The sequence below is a fragment of the Athene cunicularia genome (genome assembly GCF_003259725.1).
Source record: "Athene cunicularia isolate RWA chromosome Z unlocalized genomic scaffold, athCun1 chrZ_part1, whole genome shotgun sequence".
NCBI classification, from domain to species: Eukaryota; Metazoa; Chordata; class Aves; order Strigiformes; family Strigidae; genus Athene; species Athene cunicularia.
Genome location: NW_020799142.1, coordinates 27736936 through 27762110, shown reverse-complemented (window position 1 = coordinate 27762110; position 25175 = coordinate 27736936). Strand labels below are relative to the sequence as shown.

General features: G+C 42.9%; 1 protein-coding gene across 15 annotated transcripts in view; it reads left to right on the top strand.

Moving 5' to 3' along the window:
- Window positions 1-25175, top strand: part of CELF4 (CUGBP Elav-like family member 4) — a 707595-nt gene that overhangs the window by 677962 nt on the left and 4458 nt on the right. For all 15 annotated transcript variants that reach the window (XM_026865422.1, XM_026865420.1, XM_026865424.1 and 12 more), the window contains exon 12: window positions 4210-4376. In XM_026865422.1, the coding sequence (XP_026721223.1) occupies window positions 4210-4337 (128 nt within the window). In that variant the 3' untranslated portion in view covers window positions 4338-4376. The remainder of the gene's footprint in view (window positions 1-4209; window positions 4377-25175) is intronic.

The following is a 25175-nucleotide window of genomic DNA, read 5'->3' as shown; positions in this document are numbered from 1 at the left end:
CTACAACAGGGTTACAGTGTTTGTGGATAAGTGACGAGCAGCTGGTGTCATCTACCTGGACTTATGCAAAATATGACATCCTTGTCTCTAAACTGGAGAGGCATGGATTTGATGGATGGACCACTCAGTGGATAAGGAATTGGCTGGGTGGCCACACTCAAATAGTTGCAGTCAACCACTCAATGTTCAAGTGGAGAGCAGTTACAAGTAGGGCTCCTCAGGGGTTCGTGTTGGGACCAACGCTGTTTAACATCTTTGTTGGCAACATGGACGCTGGGATTGAGTGCACCTTCAGCAAGTTTACCAACAACACCAAAATGTGTGGTGCAGATGACATTCTGGAAGGAAGGGATGTGCCATCCAGAGGAAACTGGACAGGGTGGAGAGGTACACCTATGCAAACCTTGTGAAGTTCAACAAGGCCAAGTACAAGGTCCTGCACATGGGTCAAGACAACCCCAAGCACAAATACAGGCTGGGTGAAGAGTGGATTGAGAGCAGCCCTGCAGAGAAGACTTGGGGATATTAGTGGACTGAAAACTGAATATGAGCCAGCAAAGTGCACTCACAGCCCAGAAATCCAACTGCATCCTGGGCTGCACCAAGAGAAGCGTGACCAGCAGAACAAGGGAGGGGATTCTCCCCCTCTACTCTGCTCTCGTGAGACCCCACCTGCAGTCATGTATTCAGCTCTAGGGACCCCAGCATATGAAGGACATGAACCTGCTTGAGCAGCTCCAGAGGAATCAATGAAGATGATCAGGGGGCTGGAGCACCTACTCTGTGAAGATAGGTTGAGAGAGTTGGGGCTGTTCAGCCTAGAGGAGAGTCAGCTCCAGAGAGATCTTGTAGCAGCCTTCCAATACTTAAAGGGTGCTACAGGAAAGACGGGAGGGATGTAGTGACAGGACAAGGGCTAATGGCTTTAAACTGACAGAGGGTAGATTTAGATTAGATATTATGAAGAAATCCTTTACTGTGAGGGTGGTGAGACACTGGCACATGTTGCCCAGAGAAGCTGTGGCTGCCCCCTCCCTGGCAGTGTTCAAGGCCAGGCTGGACGGGGCTTTGAGTAACCCGGTCTAGTGGAAGGTGTCCCTACCCGTGGCAGGGGGGTTGGAACTGGATGGTCTTTAAGGTTCCTTCCAACCCAAACCATTCTATGACTCTGTAAAATAGACTTCCATCATACTTGGCAGCATTTCTGGTGCAGTTTCCATGCATTCGGAGTTTGATTCAGCAGTTGATAACCCTTTGGTGAGCGACTCACCCAGGCATTAGTCAGTTAACAACATCTTACCTTGAGATGTTAGTCCCAACTACAGAACAAGGTAAATCCCACAACAGAGGTACTTTGATTTAAGATAGGTTGTCTGGCTTCATTGCAGTCAGCACTGGTCCTTGCTACACAGTGGGTGGGACTTGATTCATCTGAGCACAGCTAGGAATGACCTGAAAAAAGAGAGAAATTGTGTCCTACACTCCACTGACTATATTGACTAGATCTCCACTGATTATTTTAGGGTGTCAAGGTTATTTTCTCACAAAAGGATCCATGTGTAGACACACTCTAGATCTGCACCTTTAGTCAGAGGCACATTGCAACACGACCAGTTACAAGAGTAGAAATCAAAGTTCCCAGGCAAGCTAGGTTCTCTAAAGACATGACATAAGTAATTATCCAGCTGCAGCCAACTCAGCTTTGATATTTGGTAGCTGTGTCTGTATTAGTAAAGTAAATATACCTGGCACTTTCCCCTAGCACTGGAGCCAGCTGGCACAGAATGGCCCACACCCAAACTATTAAATTCTCTTACTTTCCAGAATATCATGGCCACATCCAAGCTAACTACTGAAAACAGCCTCTGTTCTGTGCTAATACTCAGACTTTGTCCAGGAATTGTTTGGAGTTAGGCGCAAGCCAAAACTATGTCAAGGACCTTTCTGAAAATTCAGTGGTACAGATGATTGGATCCCAGTTTCTCTGAACTTCCCTGGCACAGTTTTAGTTTACTGTTATAGATGTAACTGATGGGTCTTGGATGGAGTATTAGCAATTCAGAGGTGATTTTAAAAAGAAATGGCTTTCACTATATCCTATATTCAAAGATGTGAGGTGGCTAGACAGCAAAGTTCAAGCTGAAGCTCAAGTAAAGGATTTCCCAGCAGTATTTAAAGACTGAATCAACTCAGGTGACATCAAGAGGTGTTAAGTCTGTTCTTTTGCTGAAATCAAATCATAGGACCTTGTTGACTGATAGATTATTCAACTAGCCAAATGTAAACTGGGAACATTACCAGGTGCTTACTGGCTAATAAGAGATTGCAAAAGCAGATCCATTGTCATTGATTAATACCCCAGCTCATTACTCACCATAACTCTCCAGTTTTCTGTCTAGAGATTGATGACTGCTGTGAGACTTGAACAACACTTTTGCTCACATCTTCAGAGGTGCAGTGTTGGTGCCTCATCATCCAGGTGGTTGGCAGGAAAACTGCATGGACAGCCAGTTACTTGGAGCTTTGGCTTCAAGAGAGGAGGATAAAGCGAGATGCCTGTTTATTCCATGGGCCTTCCTCTTAAAGCTACATCTGCCATACTCGTTAAACTTGTCTCACTTTGAGGCTAAGACCACAGGGTTTATGACCTCTCATAAAATTATGTTATTATCCAAAGGCAGGGAGTACAGCTTTAATGCGAGGGTGAGAAAGTGTGCTTGTGTGCAGGTGTGTGCGTGTCTTTTTCAAATGCAAGCCACCCTGTATCACCCGTGAGACTTGTTTTCAAGGAGAAACTAGACCAGGAAGGAGGTGCTGCTGAACACATTCACAGTACAGCCCAAGGGTGTGAGCCCTGCCTCTTACTGCTGTCAGGAGCAGGTGCATACCTGGCAGCAAATTCTCAGGATTAGCTTTTTGAGGGGCTCTCATACCGTGTCTTCATTTCAGCCTGTCTTTTGAGAGACACTGGGTTCCTAGGGTTGATTTGTGCTGACTGAGTTTTGCAGGGGTGGGGAAAACAGATGTCTTTGTCTGGAGTGCAGGCTGGTCTAGGCTTGTGTTACCCTGAGTTTGTGCTCAAAAATGTTGGCACACAGGGACATTTCTGGCAAAGGTAGCAGAATTAATTCTGTGATGTGATTCTGTGATGGCCCCCTGCCTCTTTAATATCTCAGACCCATGGTCATCAAGATAAAGTCATATATAGTCTGATAAGGCCTTTTGCTGGATCTAACATAAAAAACCACCCACACAAACCACCCCCCACCCCCCCAACTCCACCCAAAACTCACACCAGAAAACCTCCCCAAAGCTGAATGGGTTAGATTCATTGCATCCTGTGTGGTTCTGACCTATCTTGGCTCTTCTGATCCCCAGAGAGCAAGTCTTACATTGAGACAAAGAATGTCATTTTGTGTGGCCTGTAAATAACAACATTCAGTCATTATAGGTGTTTCTACTGCTGGGTGTGCGCCATGGCTGATTGGATAATTTTCTGGCAAGATATGAAAGTTATGAGAACCATTTTAGGAACGCACTAGTCTTCATCTTTCTCAACTGCAGAGTCAACATAAAGTCTGCAGAAACTGCCAGTTAATAAAGCTCCTTATACTGTTTAAGTGGCCAACAATCAAACTATTCATGCCAATGAATACCATAATGGAGAACTTATTAAATTCACATTTTACTTATATTGCCATAATAAGGAAGTAGCAGTAGGTATATCAGGTTGTCTTCATTGTGAAGATAGGAAAGCAAAGGAAAGGTTATTCTGGTGAGTGAAGGAGGGTCTAGAGATTTACCCAAGTCGTGGTGGAGGGAAAAAGAGCAAGACAGAGTGCCTTGAGACCATGCATCACATCTGCTGACACTGGGCTCAGAGGTGACACAAATCTTGTCTGTGCTGTTACTGTGGCACCAACATTTGGATTCCCGTGCTTCACATAATCTTATGTTCAAGCTGGCACTCAGACCAGGCATTGCATCCTGGGACACTGATCTGTAGCAACTCCTCTTACTCTTCATCCCCCATTGGCAACCATCCTCTCCACACTCTCCTGCCCATCTGCCTGCCCTCCTACCTGCTCACTGCCTCCTTCCCACTGCCCTCACCCTGTCCCCCATGTTCATTCTCAGTGGTCGTTGCATGTACGTGCCTTGGCTCCCTTCAGCTGATTAAGCCCCCTGCCTTGCCTCATGTTTTGACAGGCTTTGTGAGTTTTGACAATCCTGCCAGTGCCCAAGCTGCTATCCAGGCTATGAATGGCTTCCAGATTGGCATGAAGAGGCTGAAGGTGCAGCTGAAGAGGCCAAAAGATGCCAATCGTCCCTACTGAAGGGTTATGGGAACCACTGGATACAAAGCACTAGCACAGGTAACTGCATGGGGAAGGGGGTGTCAGCTGTGGTTGTAGCCTCTCTTTGTGTTATAGATCCTCAAAAATATTCAGCTCTGCAACCCTCTAGCTTCTGCCTTTTTCACTTAGGCCTCTGGCTAGAGCCACACTGCACAAATGCTCACACACACATAAACCAGGAACCGTTTGTGTGTGTGTCTCTTTAGAAAATGAGGTGGAAGGATGCTTAACGAGGGATGAGCCAAGTTCCCCACCCCAGGGGCATCCTGCATCTCTAGAAAGTCTTCCTGGTGACTAGAGGAGAGCCATCAGCTGTCCTGAATCCCCTTGCTCAGCCAAAGAGAGCATTTCTGGTGGCTGAAGAAAATCTGCAATTAAGAGATGGGACTGGGCTGCAGTTTAATCCCAGGTGACTGGACTGGGACAGTGTTTGTCTCAGTAGCTCTGTCTTGCAAACGTTTCAAAGCATTCTTCATTCTTCATGCGGTATAGTCTGTATCCAACTTCATCCCAGCATAACAACTTTATGTAAATATGTCTTTCTGACAACTAAATAACCCCTAATTTTTTTCTTCCCAATCCCAAGAAATTAACAGAAGGATCCATGCTCACTTCTTGCTCAGTTACTGTTAACTTCTGTGTGTAGATAAAACCCAACAAAAGGAAGCTTTTCCTGAGTGAGGACCTAGGCAAATCTGAACATGGGTCTGGTTGTTAGACTCATATGCTCTGTGTTGTTGGAAAGGAGCCAGCTTGATGCTCCAAGGGAACTTCTGATACGTGTAACAGTGTCAAAAATATCAGAAGACGCAGCTTGTTTTGTTGGAATCCCAGCCTATCACCCATAACAAAAATGAGATATTTCCAAAAATAGAAACATTTTTCGCCCCTGGCTGGTTTTTCCATTAGATTTCTTTAAGAAACAGAAATATAAAACTGTATGTATTTGTTACAGGGACAGGAGGTCTCCCTGTTTTTAAAACTGTTCCACAGCAGAGATTTCCCAATAAACCCGGGGTGGGTCTGAGCTCCAACAGGCAGTCTGCACTCCCAAATTAGTGATAGAGAGGTGGGTTAGGTAACCATTCTAGGCCATTACAGACATAATGTCCAAGATTCACTGATTTTGATTCAGGGTTTTTTTTGATCCATCCAAGGTGCAGGCAGGTAATCTCTATCTTCAACCTACTGGTATCTCCAGTATCTTTGAAAAATGTATTGTTCTGCTCTTCAGAGCTGTATCCTTTCCACTGAGAATTATTGAGTGGGATCAAAATGTCTTTGAAAGAGGTGCTGCACTGAAGACAACATGAAGTGGATTAGGAAACCTTCCAATAAACATATTAGGTCCATGTGCAAGATACAGCCTCCATAGTTTAGACTCTCCTTTATATGTGACTATATGAGATAACTGTGAATGCATTTTCCCTCTTCAAATACCTCTTTTCTTTTCCTTGCTTATGACAAGGCCCCTTGGAAGCTTGAAACCAAAATGTGTTTCCGTATCCAAATGCTTTTTGCTTCATCACACTGGCTTTTTACTGCAGGTTTTGCTGGGGGAGAGTGGGAGATGCATGCATGCAATTTTGTTAAAGCAGGGACTGTCTTTGTCGGAGAGATTTTCCATAACATCTGCAAAGGGATCAAGGAACACAAGTGTATTCCTAGTTGTCTCGCACCAAGCAATAACTTTATATCATAGCATAGCTGTGATCACTGAGGATATGCTTGTTTCTTATAGTCACGTAAGAAAGTGCAGGGCTGTAGACACCTGTGCATTAAAGATTCACTGGTATGAGTCTATGGTCTTTTCATTATTATGGATCATTGCGAACTGTTCTGCCTCTACCTTTTCATGATCAAGCTGATGATGAGGTCTCAGCTTGTTTCCTATAAAAAGATTATTCAGTAGTTGGACTAAGATTTGTTGTTCAGGGTTGGGTTTTTTTTCCCCCAATAAATTATGTACAAAGGAATCAGCGCATAAAATGGCAATGCAATTCCATATCTCTCTCTTAGAGTATTTTTTTTCTTTCTCTTGCTTCTGCAAAGCAGAAGAACAGTCTTGCATTGCCACTTCTGAATAGGAAGTCATTTAGCCTTCCTGGCTTTTACTTTGATTTTAATGCTCTGCTGTCCAGCAAAATCAGTTCAGTTGTTACCACCAGATCTCTTCCATCCTCTGCTTATAAGAGCCTTTATTAGCGATACAGAGTCCCTATCAAAATGGAGTAAATGTAGCTCAGAAGTCCTTATTCTCCATTAGACTCCCACTTCGGTGAGCCTGTTGCAGGAGCTGAAGATGAACCTGTCTTTTAGCAGGAGAGAGTTCTTCAGGAAAAAAAAAAAAAGTGTGTCTGTTTTTTTGCACCTAACAAAAGGAGTTAGCCAAGTCCATGTGGCCCCAGAAGGACAGTGGAGGATCATATCCCAGGGAAGGATCTCATTTAGCACAAGGAGTACCATGCCAGGTTAGACTGAAGAGGACATTTGGTGACAGCAAGGATAGCCAGAAGCTCAGAAGGGTGTAGATCCAGCTCTTACTTCAGCTTATCTGCTTTCTAGTGCTCAAAAGCATACATACCACTACCCTAGAAGCAGATAGAGGATTTTTAGTCAAGATGGCCACAAGTTAGCTTCCTGACTTCAACACAGGGCTGCGCTCTCAGTAATAAGACTTAGAAATAGGTCAGTTGTTCTTCGCTCAGCGCAGTGTTATCATACTCCCGTGGCTGGTTTGATGTGGAACTTGCAGTCAGCCTCCAAAATACCACTGGAAGTCTCTGATTTTCCCATGGTAGACAGTGACATTACTGCACAAGATGTTTCCTGAAAACGCTAGGACAGAAGCCAGCTAGGCCTATGGGTACGGCACAGATAGCTATTGCAAAGCTTGAGGACAGACAGTTCCCTTAACTGTCAGAAACACAATAACCCCTGTTTGTCTTTTATATAGTTTTACTTTGGTCACAGCTCTTCAGGGTCCTTAATTCCAGTTTGAAGCATGTGCATACCCATATTGACATCAGGGCAATTACTCATGTGCTTCAAGAGGATGCTCAAGAAACTTTTTAGTTGGGATTTTTCTAAGGAAGAGCTTTGTTTTATTGAACTCCTTTCCAAAAATAAGAAGCAGCCATAATAAAAAATAAAAAAAAAATTAAAAACCCAAACAACAACAACAAAAAAACCCAACACCAAAACCCCAAACCAAAAACCAAAACAAAACCACAATCAGCACCCAGTTTTATGTAATCCACCAGAGTGGCTTTTTCTAACCAAGAAAGACAGATTTTCACACAGCTTTAATTCTGGATGCACTTTTTAAAAACTTATAAATCTCTCTTTTGGGACACAAGCGGTCTAGGCCACAGTGATTTGAAGTTCTTTGTTTTCCTTGCAAGTACTAAAGTTGCTGTCAAACATTGAAAGGGTCTCTGTGATGTGGCAGATAAGCCTACAAGCTGCAGCAAGCAAACCCCTGAAGAATTCAGATGGCAAAATATTTCCAAAATGTCTGCCTATGTTATCATTTTTCTTTATAATTAAAAAGGTAGAGGAGAGAAGGCAAAAGTAAGAGAGGAGGATCCAAAATCAATATTACAATTTCAATATTCTATTACAAATCCCCCCTCAGGAGTAGGAAGTAAGGATTCAGAGGCACTTCATGTGCCTTTCAGATAGTAAATGTGCAAAATAATGAAGAGAAAAACACCCTGAAACCCACAGGTCCCTTGGGTGGCCATTCCTAGGAGCCCTTAAGTACCCTGTGATATGGCAAAGTTGCAAGTTCAACCTGCAGTGCCTGGGGGTGCCCGTGAGCCCTCTGCTCCGTGGAGGGTTGGTGGAACAGACAGAAAGTCCAGCTCTTCTTACACTCCCCGTGGGAGAAGAAGTGATCAGTGTGATTCCAGACCTCCGCACTGGGTCTCAAAGTTAATTCCCTGGTGCCCCATCCATGCTAAGTCGGTAGGAGCCATGGTAGGACAATATTACCTAGAAAAAAAACATAATTCACAGCTCTTTCACTACTAAGGACTTAACAGAGCAGCACAGAAGCATCCAGCTGATAGATCAATAAAAGACATGGCACAGAAGAGCAATGAAAATGCTGTCCATTCCCCTTCTGTGGGTTCATTTCAGAGACTGATCATTAGCAAACTGTTATTTACCACCTTAGATAAATACTCTGCAGCTGAAGTTTTATTTAAAGCTAAAGATGGAGAGACGTTTGGGTGGGATTAACCTGGAGCACTGACTGGCGTGAAACTGAATGAGACAACGTGAGTGTGAGTGAGACAAACTGAGTGAGGTGAAAGTGAAGCAGAAGAGTGGGAAAAAAATGGTCAACAGTAAGATTTATTTTTTCAGCTGCACTCCTAAGACTAGGGGCAAAGCATTAAAAGAATGCATTGTCCAGTCAACCTGTTTCCCAAAAATGCCAAAGAAAATAACATAGGCCAAAGCTCAGATACCATAAAAAAATGTTCAGGTCCTCCTTCACAGCTTCTTGAACATGTCCTGATGTGTGGTTTATTGCAGAAGGTGAGAGATGCTTGTTTTTGTAGCTAGCTGGAAGAGGTGATATTTTTTCCAAGAGGAAATATATATATTTTTATTTTTTTTTCATTGAAATGAATAGGTCACCAAACTGGAAAACTTTACATTTTCCTTTTTTGATAAGAGAAAAAAAAAAAAAAAAAAAAAAAAAAAGAAAAAGAAAGAAAGAAAGAAAGAAAGAAAGGAAGGAAAAAGACACCTCATTTTAAAGTAAGCAGTAATTATCAGCCAAAAATAAAACCAACAAGAAAAGTTTCAAATGCCCATAAAAAAAAGATGTGAATGGAAAATTTCTGGATGTCTATTGTCATCTGAGATTTCTTCAATGCACAGTCTAATGCAAGTGTACTTTTCACCGAATTTTTGGTTGCTTATGCCTCTTAGATAGGCCTGTATTACCTCCAGTGAGAGGCTATTCTGCAGTTGCATTGATCTTACTATTGTCTATTAGGCTGTTCTTGAGATTTAGACTAAATATCCTTTACCAGGATCTTATCCCATTTCTTGTAGTTATGCCTCCTACAATCATGCTAACCAGTTTGTCTTGCTCCTGCACAGATTATTGTTGTTTCCCTCCTTAGTCATCATTTAGATCATTTAGGGCTTGCTTACATTATGGAAATTTGCACTGGTATAATTACATGAAAACAGTACTCCAGCACAAGATTTAATATGAGTGAATAAAGTGAGAACAAAATCAACAGAGCTTCATTTGGGAAAGGCTGTTTAGGTACTGTAAAAACCTCAGCTCAGACAATATTTTTTTTTTTATTACTTTTGCTTTTAATTTCCACTGACAACTGTGATTAAATTAAACATCCCTCACTGTATTTGTAACCCAAACTTTGCAGTGTTGTGCTCATACATGGGAGAATGGAAGTGAATGCAATTGGGGGAGGCTGAAACAGAACTACTGAAGGTGTTTGGAAAACTGAGAAGGAAACCCTTTTCTTTTCTGGCAGATCATTTTTAACCTGTCCGCCCATTTAAATTACTAATAACTTTATTATGTTAAAATTCTCATGTCTGTTCTATAAACCACAGTTTCGATACCAGAGCATGCAAAATCCCATTTGCTAATTATTGTAGTTATTCTAAGATTGGCACACAATATAATGCACTGATGGAAAACAACAATAATTAATTACTGCATTTACTCCAAAATTACAATCAGTAATTACTGCTCTGAGACTGAATTCCATTCAGCAATATTTGGAACTTGTTCTTGCTCAAAGCAGAGCAGCTTTTCAGGAGTATTGCTGTGTTTGCATCTAAATGAGTCCATGCAGGTCACTAACGGATCCGCACTATTTGTCATGGGAGTGATAGAGCAGCACAACACAATTCCATAACACTTTCCTTCAGTTCAGAGCATGAATTCTTCATTAAAACCCATGTCCCCATTTTTAAAAAAATGTTAGATAATGCAGTTATTTCAGAATTAAATAATAGATATGAAAGCAGACTCCCATTTCTCATCTCACTGTGATGCAGTTGGTCCTGATGCTCTAAAATAAACTTTTGGAGACTTGTGAGAACTTTTCCCCATGACTCAGCTAGCAAAGAGCTTGCTCAGTTGCCCCTACTGTGAAAAGATCAGGAGCTCAGTATGCTTGTGCCACCTTCAGAGGCTTCCAACAGCAAAACCTCCAAAGCCCCAGGGTTGACTGGTGTTATTTTCAGCCACTTAACCAACAGAATTACCATGGAGTCTCATATGGACCATATCATGCAAATGACCTGACTAGGTCAGATTTAGAGCCTTTCTGAGGTAAACGGTGTGAGATTTGACTGTGTCAGTTAGTGGGCAGCTGAAGTAACCTGAAAACAGCCTTTGAAGGAATTTTTTTACTGGGTTCATCCAGCACAGAGATTTGCTGGGCCTGTGCACAAGGGACTGCAACTTGAAGAAAAACTGGGAAATGTAAGAAAAGGAAAGGGTAGATGTTTTAAGCAGTTGTGATTTAAAATAACCAAAGAAATGGAAAAAGACAGGAGACACTCATAGCCAAAATGTTTGTTCCAGGAGCAGCAAACACTGACAGAATGCAATCCTCTGCTAAACAAAATAGGTACAAAGAGAATGAGACAGGGGAAAGACCCACAGTGAAAGAGGCTTGTGAAAACCCAGGATGAGGTTTAAAAAGAAGTGTGGTCATTTTCCTAAAGGACTTTCAAATAAGTGACAAGTCAGCAAAATCTTTTGATACTGGGGCACTGGGGAGAGCAGTACCCACTAAATAAACAGGTAGGAGAGAAGCATGTTATCAATTTGCAAATGCATGCAAGTTCTTGGAGAGAGAGCAAAGGGCAAGTTGTTTGAAGCTCAGTATGTGAGACCATAAAGGTCTAGGTCTTCAGGCAAGTGACGCTCTTAGATAACTCTATGCTTCACATGCTTGAAGGCTGATAGATCTGTCTCTGGTGTGTTTAGTGAAAAGAAAACATCAGCATCATGAACATGCTTTTTGTCCAGATAAAGACAATACGGACACTACGGGCCAAAGGCAAGGCACAGCCCTCTGGCCCTAAGGAAAAATGCATCAATAGAAAAGGTTGTTGTCTGTAACTAGAAACTCCAAATAAAGTCAAAGTTACAAGTCAACTCCAACACATGATTCACAGCACTTAGGTCACTTGTGTAATGTTGATCAGTAGGCTGAAAATCATCTGGTCTTTTTGCCACTGACCTTTGAGAGCTACCGCAGAATCATGAATTGAAACTGTATGGGGTAGTGTTTGGCACTTACACCGTAGGTATAAAGAAAAGGGAAGCTAAAAACTCCATGAAATTTACTCTTCAGGGGAAAACTGCTACAGGAGTTGGCAAGAATCTTAATAAGGGGTTGCAGAGTGCTCCATCAATGTGAGCACCTTAAATTGATGTCCTTATGGTTTGGAAGGCATATACAATCAGCTGCACTAGAACACTGTTTCTCATTCCCATAGTTATACCCAGTGATATATCAAATGCAATAATTGCATGTTTGAATAATTCATGGGTATGGTAACTTTGGCCAGATACAAGTGAATATCAAAACTCTGGTCTGTGGAGTGTGTGATTCAGTAGAGAATCACTGTTCAGTAGCAGAGAACTAAAGGTTGACGGTGCAAACCCTGTTTCTCAGGTATCTTTTGTCCTGTCCTGTGACTGCAGTTAGAGAAAAGACAGTTTTTATTTCAAATGGTTCATTTTTCCACTTAGCTGAGCTTCATCCAACCTTTTTGAAATATTGGGTAGAAGGCTGAGTTGGAGGGGAAAGGAGTACAGCAGTCAAGTCATTTCCCAACCAAGAAGCACAGTAAATGAAAACTCGATGCTCTGTCTGGAAAGGTACTAACCACAACCAGGCGAAGTTCTCGGGCAGCGTCAATCACCAGCTCCCCTGAAGTCAGTGAAGTGACACTGATTTATGGCAGCCAAGGATTCAGGTCCACTATAACTTATTTAACTCTAAATGTTCTCCTAGCAAAGATGTTTCAACTATTTGCAATTCTAGAGGGATATGCAATGTCACCATTCTGGCTGCGCTGTATTTTTTAGAGATGAGAGACTAAGGAATGAACATGCTTATCTCCAAACACATTCTTATGGTTTATTTTAAAAATCCCTTTATGCAACAATGACTTACAAACAGAAGAAATTCTCTTGTATCCCTGGAAAGTTTCAATTGCACACTTAAGCGATCTTATTTAGAAAGCAGATTTCTCCCATTGTTAGGAGAGATATTCTCCCTCCCTACATCTTCAGATGTCTTTTTTCTGTATTTAAAAGATCCAGTAGCTGGTCTGTTTGAAGCACCCATTCTATGCAGATCAGGGTAACTTGTTAATACCCTCACAGCAGCAAGATGTCTAGCTTTGAGATTTATGGCTATATGAGGCCCAGTCTTTGAAGTCAACAGATATCTTTTAGTCGATTTGGGTGTGCTATGGACCAGAGTCCTGGTTGTCATGGTAGAGTGTTATAATACAAAATCTGTCTTGAAAAGCAAGTTGTTCCAAATTAAAATAGTTTTCATTACCTTGATTTCTAAGGACCTGGAAAAGATTGAGCCATGAAACCCACATGTTGTACAGTCAGCTACTAATTGGTCTTTGCTGGATAAGATTCTCTTTTTTTGTCCTCTTTTGAAGCATCTCCACTTATCAATAGAGGTTGCATCCTGTCTCCTGTGACATGTGATGAGTGAATGCTCTCCTTTATTTCCCTCTGTGCATTCTCCTTGCATGGCACACATCACACCACCATGGCAGACTGGGTGCTGGGAAAGGGAGCCAGGCAGGCAGCCCAACAACTGCTTTAGGAAATTGTGCTGTTATGTGTCGATTGTTAAGATTTGGTGCTTTCAGAAGGGAGTGTATGTGAGGGTTTTCTGTCTTCTGCTCTTAGCTTGCAAAGGCATTATGTAGTGCAGATCATACAGACCTTGTTAGAAAAAGTCCCATCAGGAATCCCCATAGGTCTTTTCCCTGTTCCCCCTGAAGACCAGTGTAATGCAATTTAGAGAAAGGTGTACACATCCTGATCCAGAGTAAATTAATATCTTGCTCCTGGAGAAGTGTTCCTAAATCTGAATGTAGGAATGAACTTCTCAGTAGATGTCTTTGTTGAGGAGCACGGTAAAGGACTGTTAGTAAAGGTACACAGACTGGCACCATGGTTGGTTTTGGGGTCTTTTTCAGCACATTCCCACTTCCTGACAGTCTGGTTTCTGGTACTCACCAGTGAATCCTGGAAGTAACTGCAGGGTGATGCTTAGAATTAAGATGAATATGATTTCTTCCATAAGAGATGCTCTAGAATAAGTTGTCCTGAGGACCACAGGTGACTGGAGAAGTGCTGGGTCTGTCCTTCAACTGGGAAAAAGATATGTTTTAATGGAGCAATAATGATTTATGCCAGCTAAAGTCTTATTGTGGGATTTGGCCACTTACACTCAAGGAGCAGAAATCTTCTGCTTTTTCTCTACTGATCTTTCAAATCGGCTCTGTAATTTTTCCCCAAGTTACGTGTGTTCAGTGTGTTCTGTCGATGTGAGAAGTGGTAATGTCACTCTGCTAGGAGTTTTATGGTTCACAGAAGGTAGGATTTGTATTGAGATAGACAGATAAATGGATGTTTGGTGCCTGAACACAATGTATTACAGAGATTGACCCAAAATTTTTAACACTAAAATCCCAAACGATAGACTGAGGGGATCTCTGCCTGGGAGACTTCAGATGGACTTTATCTCTTCTCTCTGATTAATACAAGCCTTTAATAGCATATCATCCCAGTCCCCTTGCCCAAATAATTGGAGAAGATCGGAGTAAAGAAGGATCAATATCAAATAAGTAGTCTACATTTTCTCAGGTGTCAATGTAAAGGAGGTCAGACATTGCACACTGAGAAGGGAAGAATACACAGTTGGGGGGGTGGGTGTGTGTTACATTCAGATAAGGATTGTTCATTGTGACAAAGGAGAAGGTGAATCTTGTTGCCCAGGCAGCTGGTAAACACAGGAAAGGTAGCAGTGATGCTCACATCCCACCGACAAGCCAGGCTGAGGGCCATGATGAGATCTGGGCTCTCTCTGTATGTGAGGGGGGAATGGAAAGGAGCAGAAGTGCTGGCTGAGCGGAGCGGTAGGGACACCACCCTGCCAAGCTGCCCGCAGAGCCTGGAGCTGCCTCCTAATGAACGAGAGCGGCTGGTCACAACTGGACGTGAGCTGTTCCCCATTTGTTTGTGCTCCTCGGAGTGGCAGGGATCCGCTCTCCATCAGAATAATCCAATTGAACAAAATGATTCATATTAGCAAGCACATCTGTCTGAGGCCAAAGCAGAACCCTGGTGTTAGTTTAATAAATGACGTTCATTAAACTCAGCTGAAAATATAATCTGGAGAGACTGATGGGGTGAACAGAGCAAAGAATAAGCAAAAGGAGTTAGCAATTATCAGATGTCATTTGTTCTACTGGTACCATGGAATTGGGGCTTGCTTGCTGAAATCTTAATTTCATTTTGCTGAGGCAGAATCCATCAAAGAAGTTTATGGTGCAGCTATGGTTCCTGTTTGTCAGACCTTGGTAGGGAATGGGGCATTTTTCTTTTCCCCTTTTCTACCAAACAGAATACTGAAGGAGCACAGAGCCCAACAAAGAGTCCAAGGACAGGAAGAATGAAGGAAGCAGCTTTGCCTTTGCCACAAAAATACTGCAGAGTAAAGTTCCCCATGCTGCAGTGCAGAGAGCATGAGTGGCACCTTATGACAGGGACTCTCAACTGTTCCAAAGCAGCACCAGTGATAGATATTCCCAGTTCCTCCTCCATTTTCCCTCCATACCAAGGAGGTTTGTAAAGACTCTTCATTTGGCTTCAGGAGCATTTTATAGTCTATAGGGGACTACAAAGGCTGGGATCTGCTTGGTCATCAAGTCAAGGAAAATTCCTAGCAGCTGTGCAGTGGTGGCCACCCAAGATGGCTCAGTGGTGTTTCATGGATTACAGGGGAGGAGACATGGATATTGAGATGCTCCAGATATCCCACACATTCAGAGCTCAACCCTGCTGGTCCGGGGTTGCCTCCTTCAGGCACAGCTCACACCCAGTTACCAGCTTGGTCAGATGCTTGGCATTAGCATTCCTGGCCATAAGCCTTCACGCAGAACATTGAATCCAGAGGGCTTGATTTTAGGAAGGAGAGCTGTCTTTCTCATTTCCCGTTGAGCAGAGACAAGCTTCTTGGGCCTGACTTAGAGCAATTTATGGTCAGCACTTGAAGATTGGAGTCTCAAGCTGGTTTTTGTGAGTTGCTTTGGTTTTCTTTAGTTTTAACTTCTCCCCACAGGTATTCAAATGGTCTTTGGTGTGTTCCAGAGGAAGGAAAGAAAGGCTTTTATATTTATAGACTTGCCAGGGCAGTGCTCATGTTCCAGCCAGTCAGAAAAAATCAAAAAAATAATGAAGGAGAAGGTAAACCTTGACCTCATAAGCTTTCAGCGTTGATTAGTTTGTTGGTGTCAGGAACCTTTTCTTGTTCAGGGCAGACTAGCTGTGAAATGATTTTTTTTTTCCCCTTCTCTTTAATCTGTGTCCTGTATTCTCATGGGGAAGGAGGAGCCAGTACCTACCTTCCTGGAGTTCTGCAGCAGAGGAAGCAAGTGAAGGGACTTGCACACCACCAGCGAGGGACTGCTGGGTGTTTTTTATTTTCCAGAGACTCATCTTTTCAGTGTGCCCTTTGGCAAGAGGCTGAGTACCTTCAATGTCCCTCACAACTGTGTAAGATCTTGTTGCAGACATGAGCAGCTCTGCAGATGGTCAGAGGTTGTTCTTGCCCTGGAGAGTGTGGGAGAGGGAGAGAGAGTTGAAGAGATAGGCAGCATCTTTCTGACATTTGCCATGGACTCCACCATCACTAGAAGGCTTCATTAACAGCCATGGAAGTGGGTGAGACATGCACTCAATCCCACCTCTACCCCACCACCATTCCTCACTCAGGTAAATCTCTATCCCTTAGGCACAGGGAGGAGCATAAAGCCTTAGGCTAACATGAGCCTGTTATTTGTGAGAGACTGGTGAGAAACTTGCTGAATTCACTGTAGCACAGAAAGCCTCATCTGAGATCTCACTCACGGCTCATGTGAAATTAGATCGTGGGTTCTCACCTTGGTTCCTCCTAAACACATCTCTCTAACATACAATCTTTGATTGCTACCAGGCTGGCAAGTGCATTTGAGAGCTAAGGACTAGAAGAGGGAAGAGAGGTGAGAGGCTGTGGCACCCCTGTGGATAGCTTGGATAGCTTCTCTAGGCAGACACATTGACCTGTGAAGTCTCTCCCTGCCAAAGTCTATTTGTGGTCACCTTTCACAATGTCTTTGTCATGTTGGTATTAAAAATTTTAAAAAAACAAAATAAACCAAATCAAATTTAGATCTATATAGTCTTAGAAATAATGAGTATAGGTATTAAACCTCTCAGCAGTTCCTTTGAGATCCTTTGACAAAATTTCAGGACCTCAAATTACCGCAGTATGTTTCTAAAACTCAAACCAACGAGACCATTAATGTTAGCATTAGGGAATGAAATTACAAGGCTAGGATATGAGGCTGGAACATCAGACACCCCTCTACATCTTATGATCATAGCCACACTTAACTTTTAACTGCAGCAAGAACAGCTGACAGGGTTTCCATTTCCAGATGCTCAGTGTCTCCTCCACCACCTCACTTCTGCCACTGAATGGCTCAGTGATAGCTTCCTGACATGTTTAAAGTCAGGTAGGACCGGCACTGACCTGCTGTCTCAATCATTTAAGGTGAACAGGTTGTTTTACTAAAAATGGGTTATAAAGCAAAGCTCAGATCAGACTCTTCACTGGATGCAAATGGAATTTGGGGTTGATTTTCAATACCTTTTTCAAAGCATACTAAAGTAATCTCATGAACCAGTCATCATGAGAATGAAGAAATCAACACATTGGTTTTCAGTGCTTTAAAAAAAAAAAAAAAAAAAAAAAGTTTTGTTTTGGATTTATTTTTAAATTCTCAGACAAAAAATTTTGATTATTTTTCAGGCAATCATAATGTTTGACTTATCACCTGCATTTTCCACCAAGAAAGGCTTTGAACAAAAATGTGATCCCTCTCTAAATTAGAACCATATAAATACCTCAGATATAGCAGTGAAATGAGTCATATACATGTCACATACATAAGTGTTTTCAGAATAAAATTCTGAGACTCTAAAACTTGCCAAGAGATGTGAATTCTTCAGACGAAAACCGCACAAACTATATGGAGGAATTCTTGTCTTATCTTTCTCAAACTCAGACAGAGTTATCGTATCCTTAGCGAAAGCATCTTGTTTCAGAAACATCATAGAGAATGTGGCTTCAGGAAGGTTTTTTTTTTTAACAAAAAATTAATAACATTTAATAATTAATAGAACTATGTAAGCTTATTGAGTCATTCCAGGCTTTAATCAATTTGAAATATTTGGGGCACCAATTTCCACCTTACTGCTCCTCGCTGGAGGTACATTAGAGTTTTAGTGCAATTAAAATGAAGCAGGAAATATTTTTAGCTAATTGCACTGTGCACCTTGAAGGTAATTTGAAGCTGCAGGCAAAAAAAATAAAATATCAGAAGCAGTAATTGACTGTTGCAAGCTGGGAGTATGTGTTCCTGGCTGCATTCTGATTTAGAGGGGTACAGAATCTAGGCGAGGTGCTGAACAGCCTTGGCAGAAGGGAACGTTCCCCTGGGGAATGGTCCTATTATGTATCACAGGGAAGCAGACCCACAAGTGTGACACTTCACATGGGAAATGCTGCAAGGTGTAAGTCCCGACAAGCAGGGCAGGAATGAGTATTTTCTGCACTTGGGAATTCTTGCATGCCACCAACACAGGACCAGGGTTGGGGGAGTCACTGGGAGGAGAGATGGAGTCTCCTCCTTTCCTGGATGCAAACCCACACAAGCACCACCCCAGCAACTCCTTTCTGTTTCCGGTGAGCAATTACAGACCAAATTCCTTATCCCCAGCCTGGCAGAGAGCTGTGGCATATCATGTCTTGTGGCAGGCACTTAAGCCCTGGGTAGGGTATATCAGGCAACTTACTTGGAGGTCAACGAGCAGCATAACCTGCTGAGATCCATGAGCTGGTCTTGATTAGGGGTCTTGAGATCTTCCTATGAGGTGCTGTTGTCTGGTGGGGAAAAGGAGAGGGGGAATGGGCACAGCATCTCTATCTAACCCTTAGCAATAATGAGAGTGAAGCATCAGGTTCATCAGCATTTTGATAAGCTCTAGTCAATCTACAAAGGGATAAAGGCAGAACCAGAGGAGACTGGGCACAGAAGTTCGCTCACAGCTTCCCAATTAGACTTGGTTCTCAACTATGTATATTTTTTTAATTAAACTGTTGGTACAATGCTCAGGAGACAGCAAATTCCTTGAGGCCCCCTTGTAATAAAGAACCTTTCATTACGTGCAGGAAGGTAGCTACTACACAGCTTAATTTCCTCTCCCACCTAATGTTCACTACCAGCAAAAGCAGGAGTGAGCGCTCTGTAGGAGGCAGGACAAATGCCCCTCAGGGCATAGGACCCACTGAGCTGCCACCAAGTGTGAAAGAGGCTACAGGCTTTGCTGGAAAAGCAGCCACATAACATACATTTGACCTCTACCATCACAACCATCCTGCTTCCCAAAATGACCTGAGTTTAATGCATCGACTTTTGCCTGCAAAGCTCTTGGTTGGTAAAACACAACTGAGAGAGAATTAGGCAGCCATGGCTGTATTTGCATGAGCAAGTAGATTCTGAATGTCACCATGGAGGACAACCAGGGCTGTGACCTCTCAGCCCTTACCCATTGCTCCCTACTGCAACCTCAGTGCTGGGCAGACTGGAGCTCTCTTCTGCACCAGCCCACCCTTCATCCCCACTCTGTACCACCCCAGCCCCTCTCTGCCTCCCACCACACAGCTCCACATCTCTTTCAGGGTGTCTCCACCACCCCGTGATCCCCATCACACTGTCAACACCTCTCCTGCCACCGCTCAGGGACAGGGTGAGAAAAGGCAGCACCGTGTAGGGAACCAGTGACATTTTCTGACCATCTGGGCTGGCTTCTACAGGAACAACTGCTCTGTTGCGGTGTCTTTTCATCCACTGCTTGAGACTAATGGCTCTAGAAAAATAGATAAATCAGAGGTGACACAGCTATTGCTGCTAGACATTTTTTCATCAAACTAGCTGGGGGAGGAGGGGGTGACCAAAAAGTGACATTTTGACCAAACTGGATGTTTCCACAGCAAATTTTCATTCTAGTAGATTAAAAAAGAAATGCCAACAGCACAAAAACCAAAACTGTCTTGATTAAAAATGCTGGCCTTCAAAACACTAAATTCCTGTTAAAAATGTACTGGTTTCCAAATTGATTTAAAAAAAGACAACAATTAATCTATTCCTCTGGACACCTCCCCCACCCCAGAATTGTTTTGTTTTTTAACTAAAACATTCACAGGAAAGAAAGCCAAATTAATTACAATTTTCCCCTGGAAAATAATTGTCATTTCTCAACTAGCTCGTCATGTAACATAGTTAAATGGGAATAATCCTAGTAAAAACACTGCACAGCAAGTAAGTCATACGATTATTTGAAAGATGGACATTACAAATTAAGAGCTAATTTTTATCATCACCTTTAATTTATACATGGGAAAAATGAGACAGGGTCATCAAGCATCTGAAAAAAAAAAAACATGGAAAACATTAGTATTCGAAATGCTGTACTCCCATCTCCCTGTTAGAATACATTAGCTTCTCTGTCTGTATATGTGTAATTGTCTCTGTTGATATGTATGTATATGTAGTACCTTTGTACGTATACATATGTATGATACGTATGTGTGTATATTCATGTATATAAAGATTCATATATACTGTCTCCTTTTTAATCTTCGGATGTTAGAACTGAAGCATCTGACAAAAACATTCTTTTTTTATATTTTCTTTTGGGTTTTCTTTTTCCTCAAAATAGCACCCCAAGAGTCCAGGTAAATGCATTGATTTCTAGCGTAAACAATCAGGCTTTATTTAATTCCAGCATGGATGCAACGTCCCCTTCACTGCACTGCCCTTCCTGCTCTGAGACATTTGGGCTCCCAATCTTGGGCTCCCCGTGACAGGTTTAGCAGCAGTTGTCACAAGGATGGCACCCATTTTGGAGACCTCTGCCTCCTTCCTCCACCTCTGCCAAATAGTCCAGGCAGGAGATGAAGAAGGGGACATCTGTGCGGGCTAATATCGGGGTAGGGTGAAGAGAAGGGCTGAGGCAGAGGGAAATCAGAACCATCCAACATTGGAAGAAAGTTGGTGCAGAGGCATAAAACAGAGAGAGAAATTGCTGTAGAAACAAGAAGAAAGGCAAGGGAGAAAAACACGGGTTGGAATTTTAATAATATTGATCAGCCTCAGAGGCAATAGCTGTAAAGATCTGTCACCCATAGGAAAAATATCTCCACTGCCTTCTCTAGGTGTGCTTGGGCACAGGCTCCAGCAGATGGAAGAACAGGATCCTGACTGCAGTTTTGGATGGGCTCATAAACACACATACGTGTGTGTGCACGTGTGTGCGTGCGTGTGCAGAGACTAATGTGTATTGCATAAGGTGATGTCTACATATGTGATGGGCACATGAGCAATGTTCAGCTGTGATCAGAGGCTTAGGTGTGAGCACAGGACATTGCCACGTCAGTGCTGGAAGAAGTCATGGCCTTTGAGTTTTTTAAGGAGAAGTTCCTTGCCTCCGAGACAGCATGGAAAAAGGGATAGAGAAGATGATCCATGGAGACTTGGCTAAGAAGGATTAAGGGGAAAACACAGTAGAAATCACAAGTAACAGAAGGCAGAACTTCAACCTGGTAGCCCACCATGATGAAGGCAGTGTTGTGCTAATTCTGTGGTCCTGTGAAGACACAGAGCAATCTTGCACCTATATCTGGTTGCATTTGCAGGCTTAGCAGGTACATTCATACCCTGACAGCGGGTAAAAGCACTGAGAGGTGTGTGCAAGATGCTGCACAAACCTAGCAGTCCCTAGACTAGATGGTGAGTGTCACAGAGCACAGAATCTGTGTACTTTCAAAGATCATCTGCATTACCTCAGTTTACAAAGTCTTTAGTAAGTGCTGTCTTTCTCTCGCTTTCAAAAGCTTGCTGTACAGACGGACACAAATCTTGCTGCGCATAACAGCTTGACTTTGTCAGGCTAACAAGAGTAGTGATCCTTGTCCCACTGATGCCAGCACTGTTAACACCAGCAACAGACAGGGCAGAATCCTTCCTGCTGTGCACAGATTCACAGACTGAATCCTGCTGTGCTGGATTCAGGCTCTAACTACCCATCAGGTTGGTGGTGTAAATGGGGCCAAAGCTGCCTCTGCATCCTATTCTCTACACTCTAGTAAATCCATCCTTGGAAAATGATCCAGTGGTCCTGGCGGTAGAGCCTAGTCTGTCTCCAGAGCCTCGTGTTTAGGGCTGTCAGGCCTCAGCAATGACTCAGCCCTGTGTGGAGCAAAAGGAATATAGATGAAGAGCTGAACAACTAGAATCAGTTGCAAGGGACATCATTGCTCTTTAACAAGGCCATGTGTGCAAAGTAGGGACGGAAGGTATGAACAGATTGCCATTAAATGTCTCTTCTGGGGTAACAACGCATGCAGTTACTCACGCAGAGACAGTGAAAGAAAGCAGCCACAGAGAAGCTTTCCATGGGTTGCTCGCTTGACCTAAATCACTTACTGAGTGGCCTTAAATTTCAGTTCTAGTCTTTGGAGAGTAAAAGAGACACCTTCAAGTCCCATTCATATTTTAGCTAAGCGGAATAATTTTTATTCTTCAGCTCCATGGACTTTGCAGATTTTAGGTAATGGACTCCTAAACTGAGTGTTTATATCTGGGTGAGATGAGTCCAAGCCAAGGGCTTCTGGGGGAAGTAAATCTTACTCTGGCTTAAACACAGACAATGAATGTCTCCCACATTGCAGAGCTGATCCTTACAGTCTGGTAAGAAGCTGCTGTTAAAAACTTCCCTGTGACAGAGCATTAGGACTAGTGCACTGACAGCACAGATTACAAGGACATGACAAAAATTATGTTTGCTCTAACCAAGACTTTGAGATACATTTCCCCTGATGTTACAGACCTACACTGTAACTATCTCCTTCACAGCTGGTTATAACCACTAGAGTGATATAGGTTCCTTGTGGCCATGGGACATAGTCTCATCTGGAACAGCCCCTTAGGACAAGTGAATTGAGACCTACAAGCCCTGTCTGTCTCCTCTAAAACCAGCCTCAGATGGAGATGTCTGCATCTTTAATTCTATCATTAGGACTTTAAGCCATTATCTCTAATCAATGTGCAAGGAGAACAGTCTCAGGCTCTATTTAGATGCTTCAGAGAACCAGCTGGTTTGAAACAATATTGGTATTTACCAGATGCATTTGACTATGATTTGCTCAGTGGAGCAAGTTCTTGGTCAGTGTTACCTGTGGCAAAAATACTTTGTTCTTGTGCACAGAACCTAACTGATTGGGAACCTAACTGTTCAGGAACCTACCTGCTCCTTCTTTATCTCTAGGCACCACTTCTGAGCTAGGGTGTATATACTTGTCTTAGTAACTTTAACACTTTTACTCACAAATTTACTTCAGTAATACCTGACATTTATACCCGTTCCCAGCAAAGTGAATTGTTTTTCTTGAAACAGATGAGTTTGGCTGGTGTCCAACCTATCAAACACAGATGCCTTTGTTTCTCCATTTCAGACTGCCGATGAAGCAGTTCTCATAAGATAGGTATCTAACTCCTCTGCCTGGTCAACAGAGAAAGGCATTTGCCTCTGTAGCCCTCCAGAAGGAAACTCCATCTGCCCAAGTTTAAGACCTGAAAAAGAGATTGTGCACTCGAAAACCTATTTACATAACCCACTCAATTGACCTGTATATATCACCATTTATTACAAACCCTACCTAAACTCAGGTAAATCATCTCTGTGGGCAGGATATGTTGTTCCTAGACATCATCAAAGGGTCTTCTTTTCTCCACTGACTGGGTAGGTGCTGTAGACCCCTGATTTAGAAGGACAGCTTCACTGGGTTCTTGAAATACTGGCCCAAATTAGGCAGATAGGATAATCAGATGTGACTTTCATGTGAAAATATATTGGGGGGGTGGGGGGTGGTTGTTGTTCTTTTAGCCCCAGCAAGTCCTAGTCTTTCACCTGTACATATATATATGTTTGTGTGTGTGCATCGCATCCACAGTGTCTGAGGGTGTGTGTGGAGGACAGGCAGAGGGATGGCAGTACCCACTTTAAAGCTACTGGGTCATTGGCAGACCAGCCTGGTCCTTCCTGCTCCACCCATAAGGGAAAATGTTTTCCCCAGTCAATGTTATGTCAAAGAACGTCTTCTCAGCTTGAGAATTGCTTGGGGCTAGCATCCACATCCAGCATTGCCCACGGTACTGCCACCCCTGACCCTGCAGCCAGTGCCATCTCATACTCCAAACCCAGACAGGAGATGTGTGTTGCTGCCATTTACCAGGGATAGAGCAGGATAGTACTTGTTCCACCAGGTCTCTCCCATTGCCACTGCTGCATTCATGTGAGCAAAGCCTGTTAGCCCGGTTTTTTTTTGTAAAGCCCAACCCATGCTGCTGGCATGGCTTCAGTAAGGAAAGAGCCAGGTTTTGCTATGATGGTGCTTCCAGCTGTCCTTCCTCCCCCACCTGCTCTTTTTGGTGTGGTATGACATAACCAGAAAGCCCTGAGGTGTAAGAGGCTTTCTTCTCTTCCTAATGCACAGCCTGGACCTGTACAGCTGATGCTACTTGTTCTTGGGTACCCAGTGACACAAGTGTCAAAAGCTCTACCCTGAGCCATCTTCAAAAAGACAGTTTTCTCCCTCTTGGCTTGTGAAATAATTGTAGACCCAGATATTGCATCTGCCTTGGGGGTACCAGTCTATTGCCTTCACCCAAACTCCAGGAAACTCAGGTTGATACTTTCAGCTCATCGAAGGGCAGGGAATTGAGGCCAGGCCATCACAAAAGATTCAGCTCCAACCAAGACAGCAGCCAGCTGTGGGAAAAGTGTTGAGCTGAAGCCAGTGCTCAGATCAGGGGCTTAGTTCAGCATCATCTCTTGTCAGCTGAGCATAACTGCTGTAACCATAAAGCATGTTTCAGCTCATAAAAATATAGAAACAAACAAAAAAAAAAGCCAGAGAAAGAATTTTCTCTAGCCAGTGTGCATGACTTCAGGATGAGAACTGCCAACAACATTCTTGTGACACCCAAATGCAAGGTGAAATTTCAGTCGTGTGCAGTGACTTTTCAGAAATAGGCTGGGAGGAGAGATATGAGCCCTGCCAAGGGGATAGAAAGGCAATACCTGAAGAACAGGGTGCAGAGCTGCTGACTGAGACAAGTGTATCGTTCTGTGCAGTGGTTTTTGGTGTTTACTGAGGCAAAACTCCCTGGGCCAGTAAAGGAACATTTTCCTTTGTAAGAAAGGAACAGGGTGTTTTTGAAGATTGTAGAAACCAGCCCCTGGCAGTTTCTTTTTTCTTTTCTGTTTCTCTTTTTCTTCGTCTTTTCCTTTTTCTTTTTCTTTTTCTTTTTCTTTTTCTTTTTCTTTTTCTTTTTCTTTTTCTTTTTCTTTTTCTTTTTCTTTTTCTTTTTCTTTTTCTT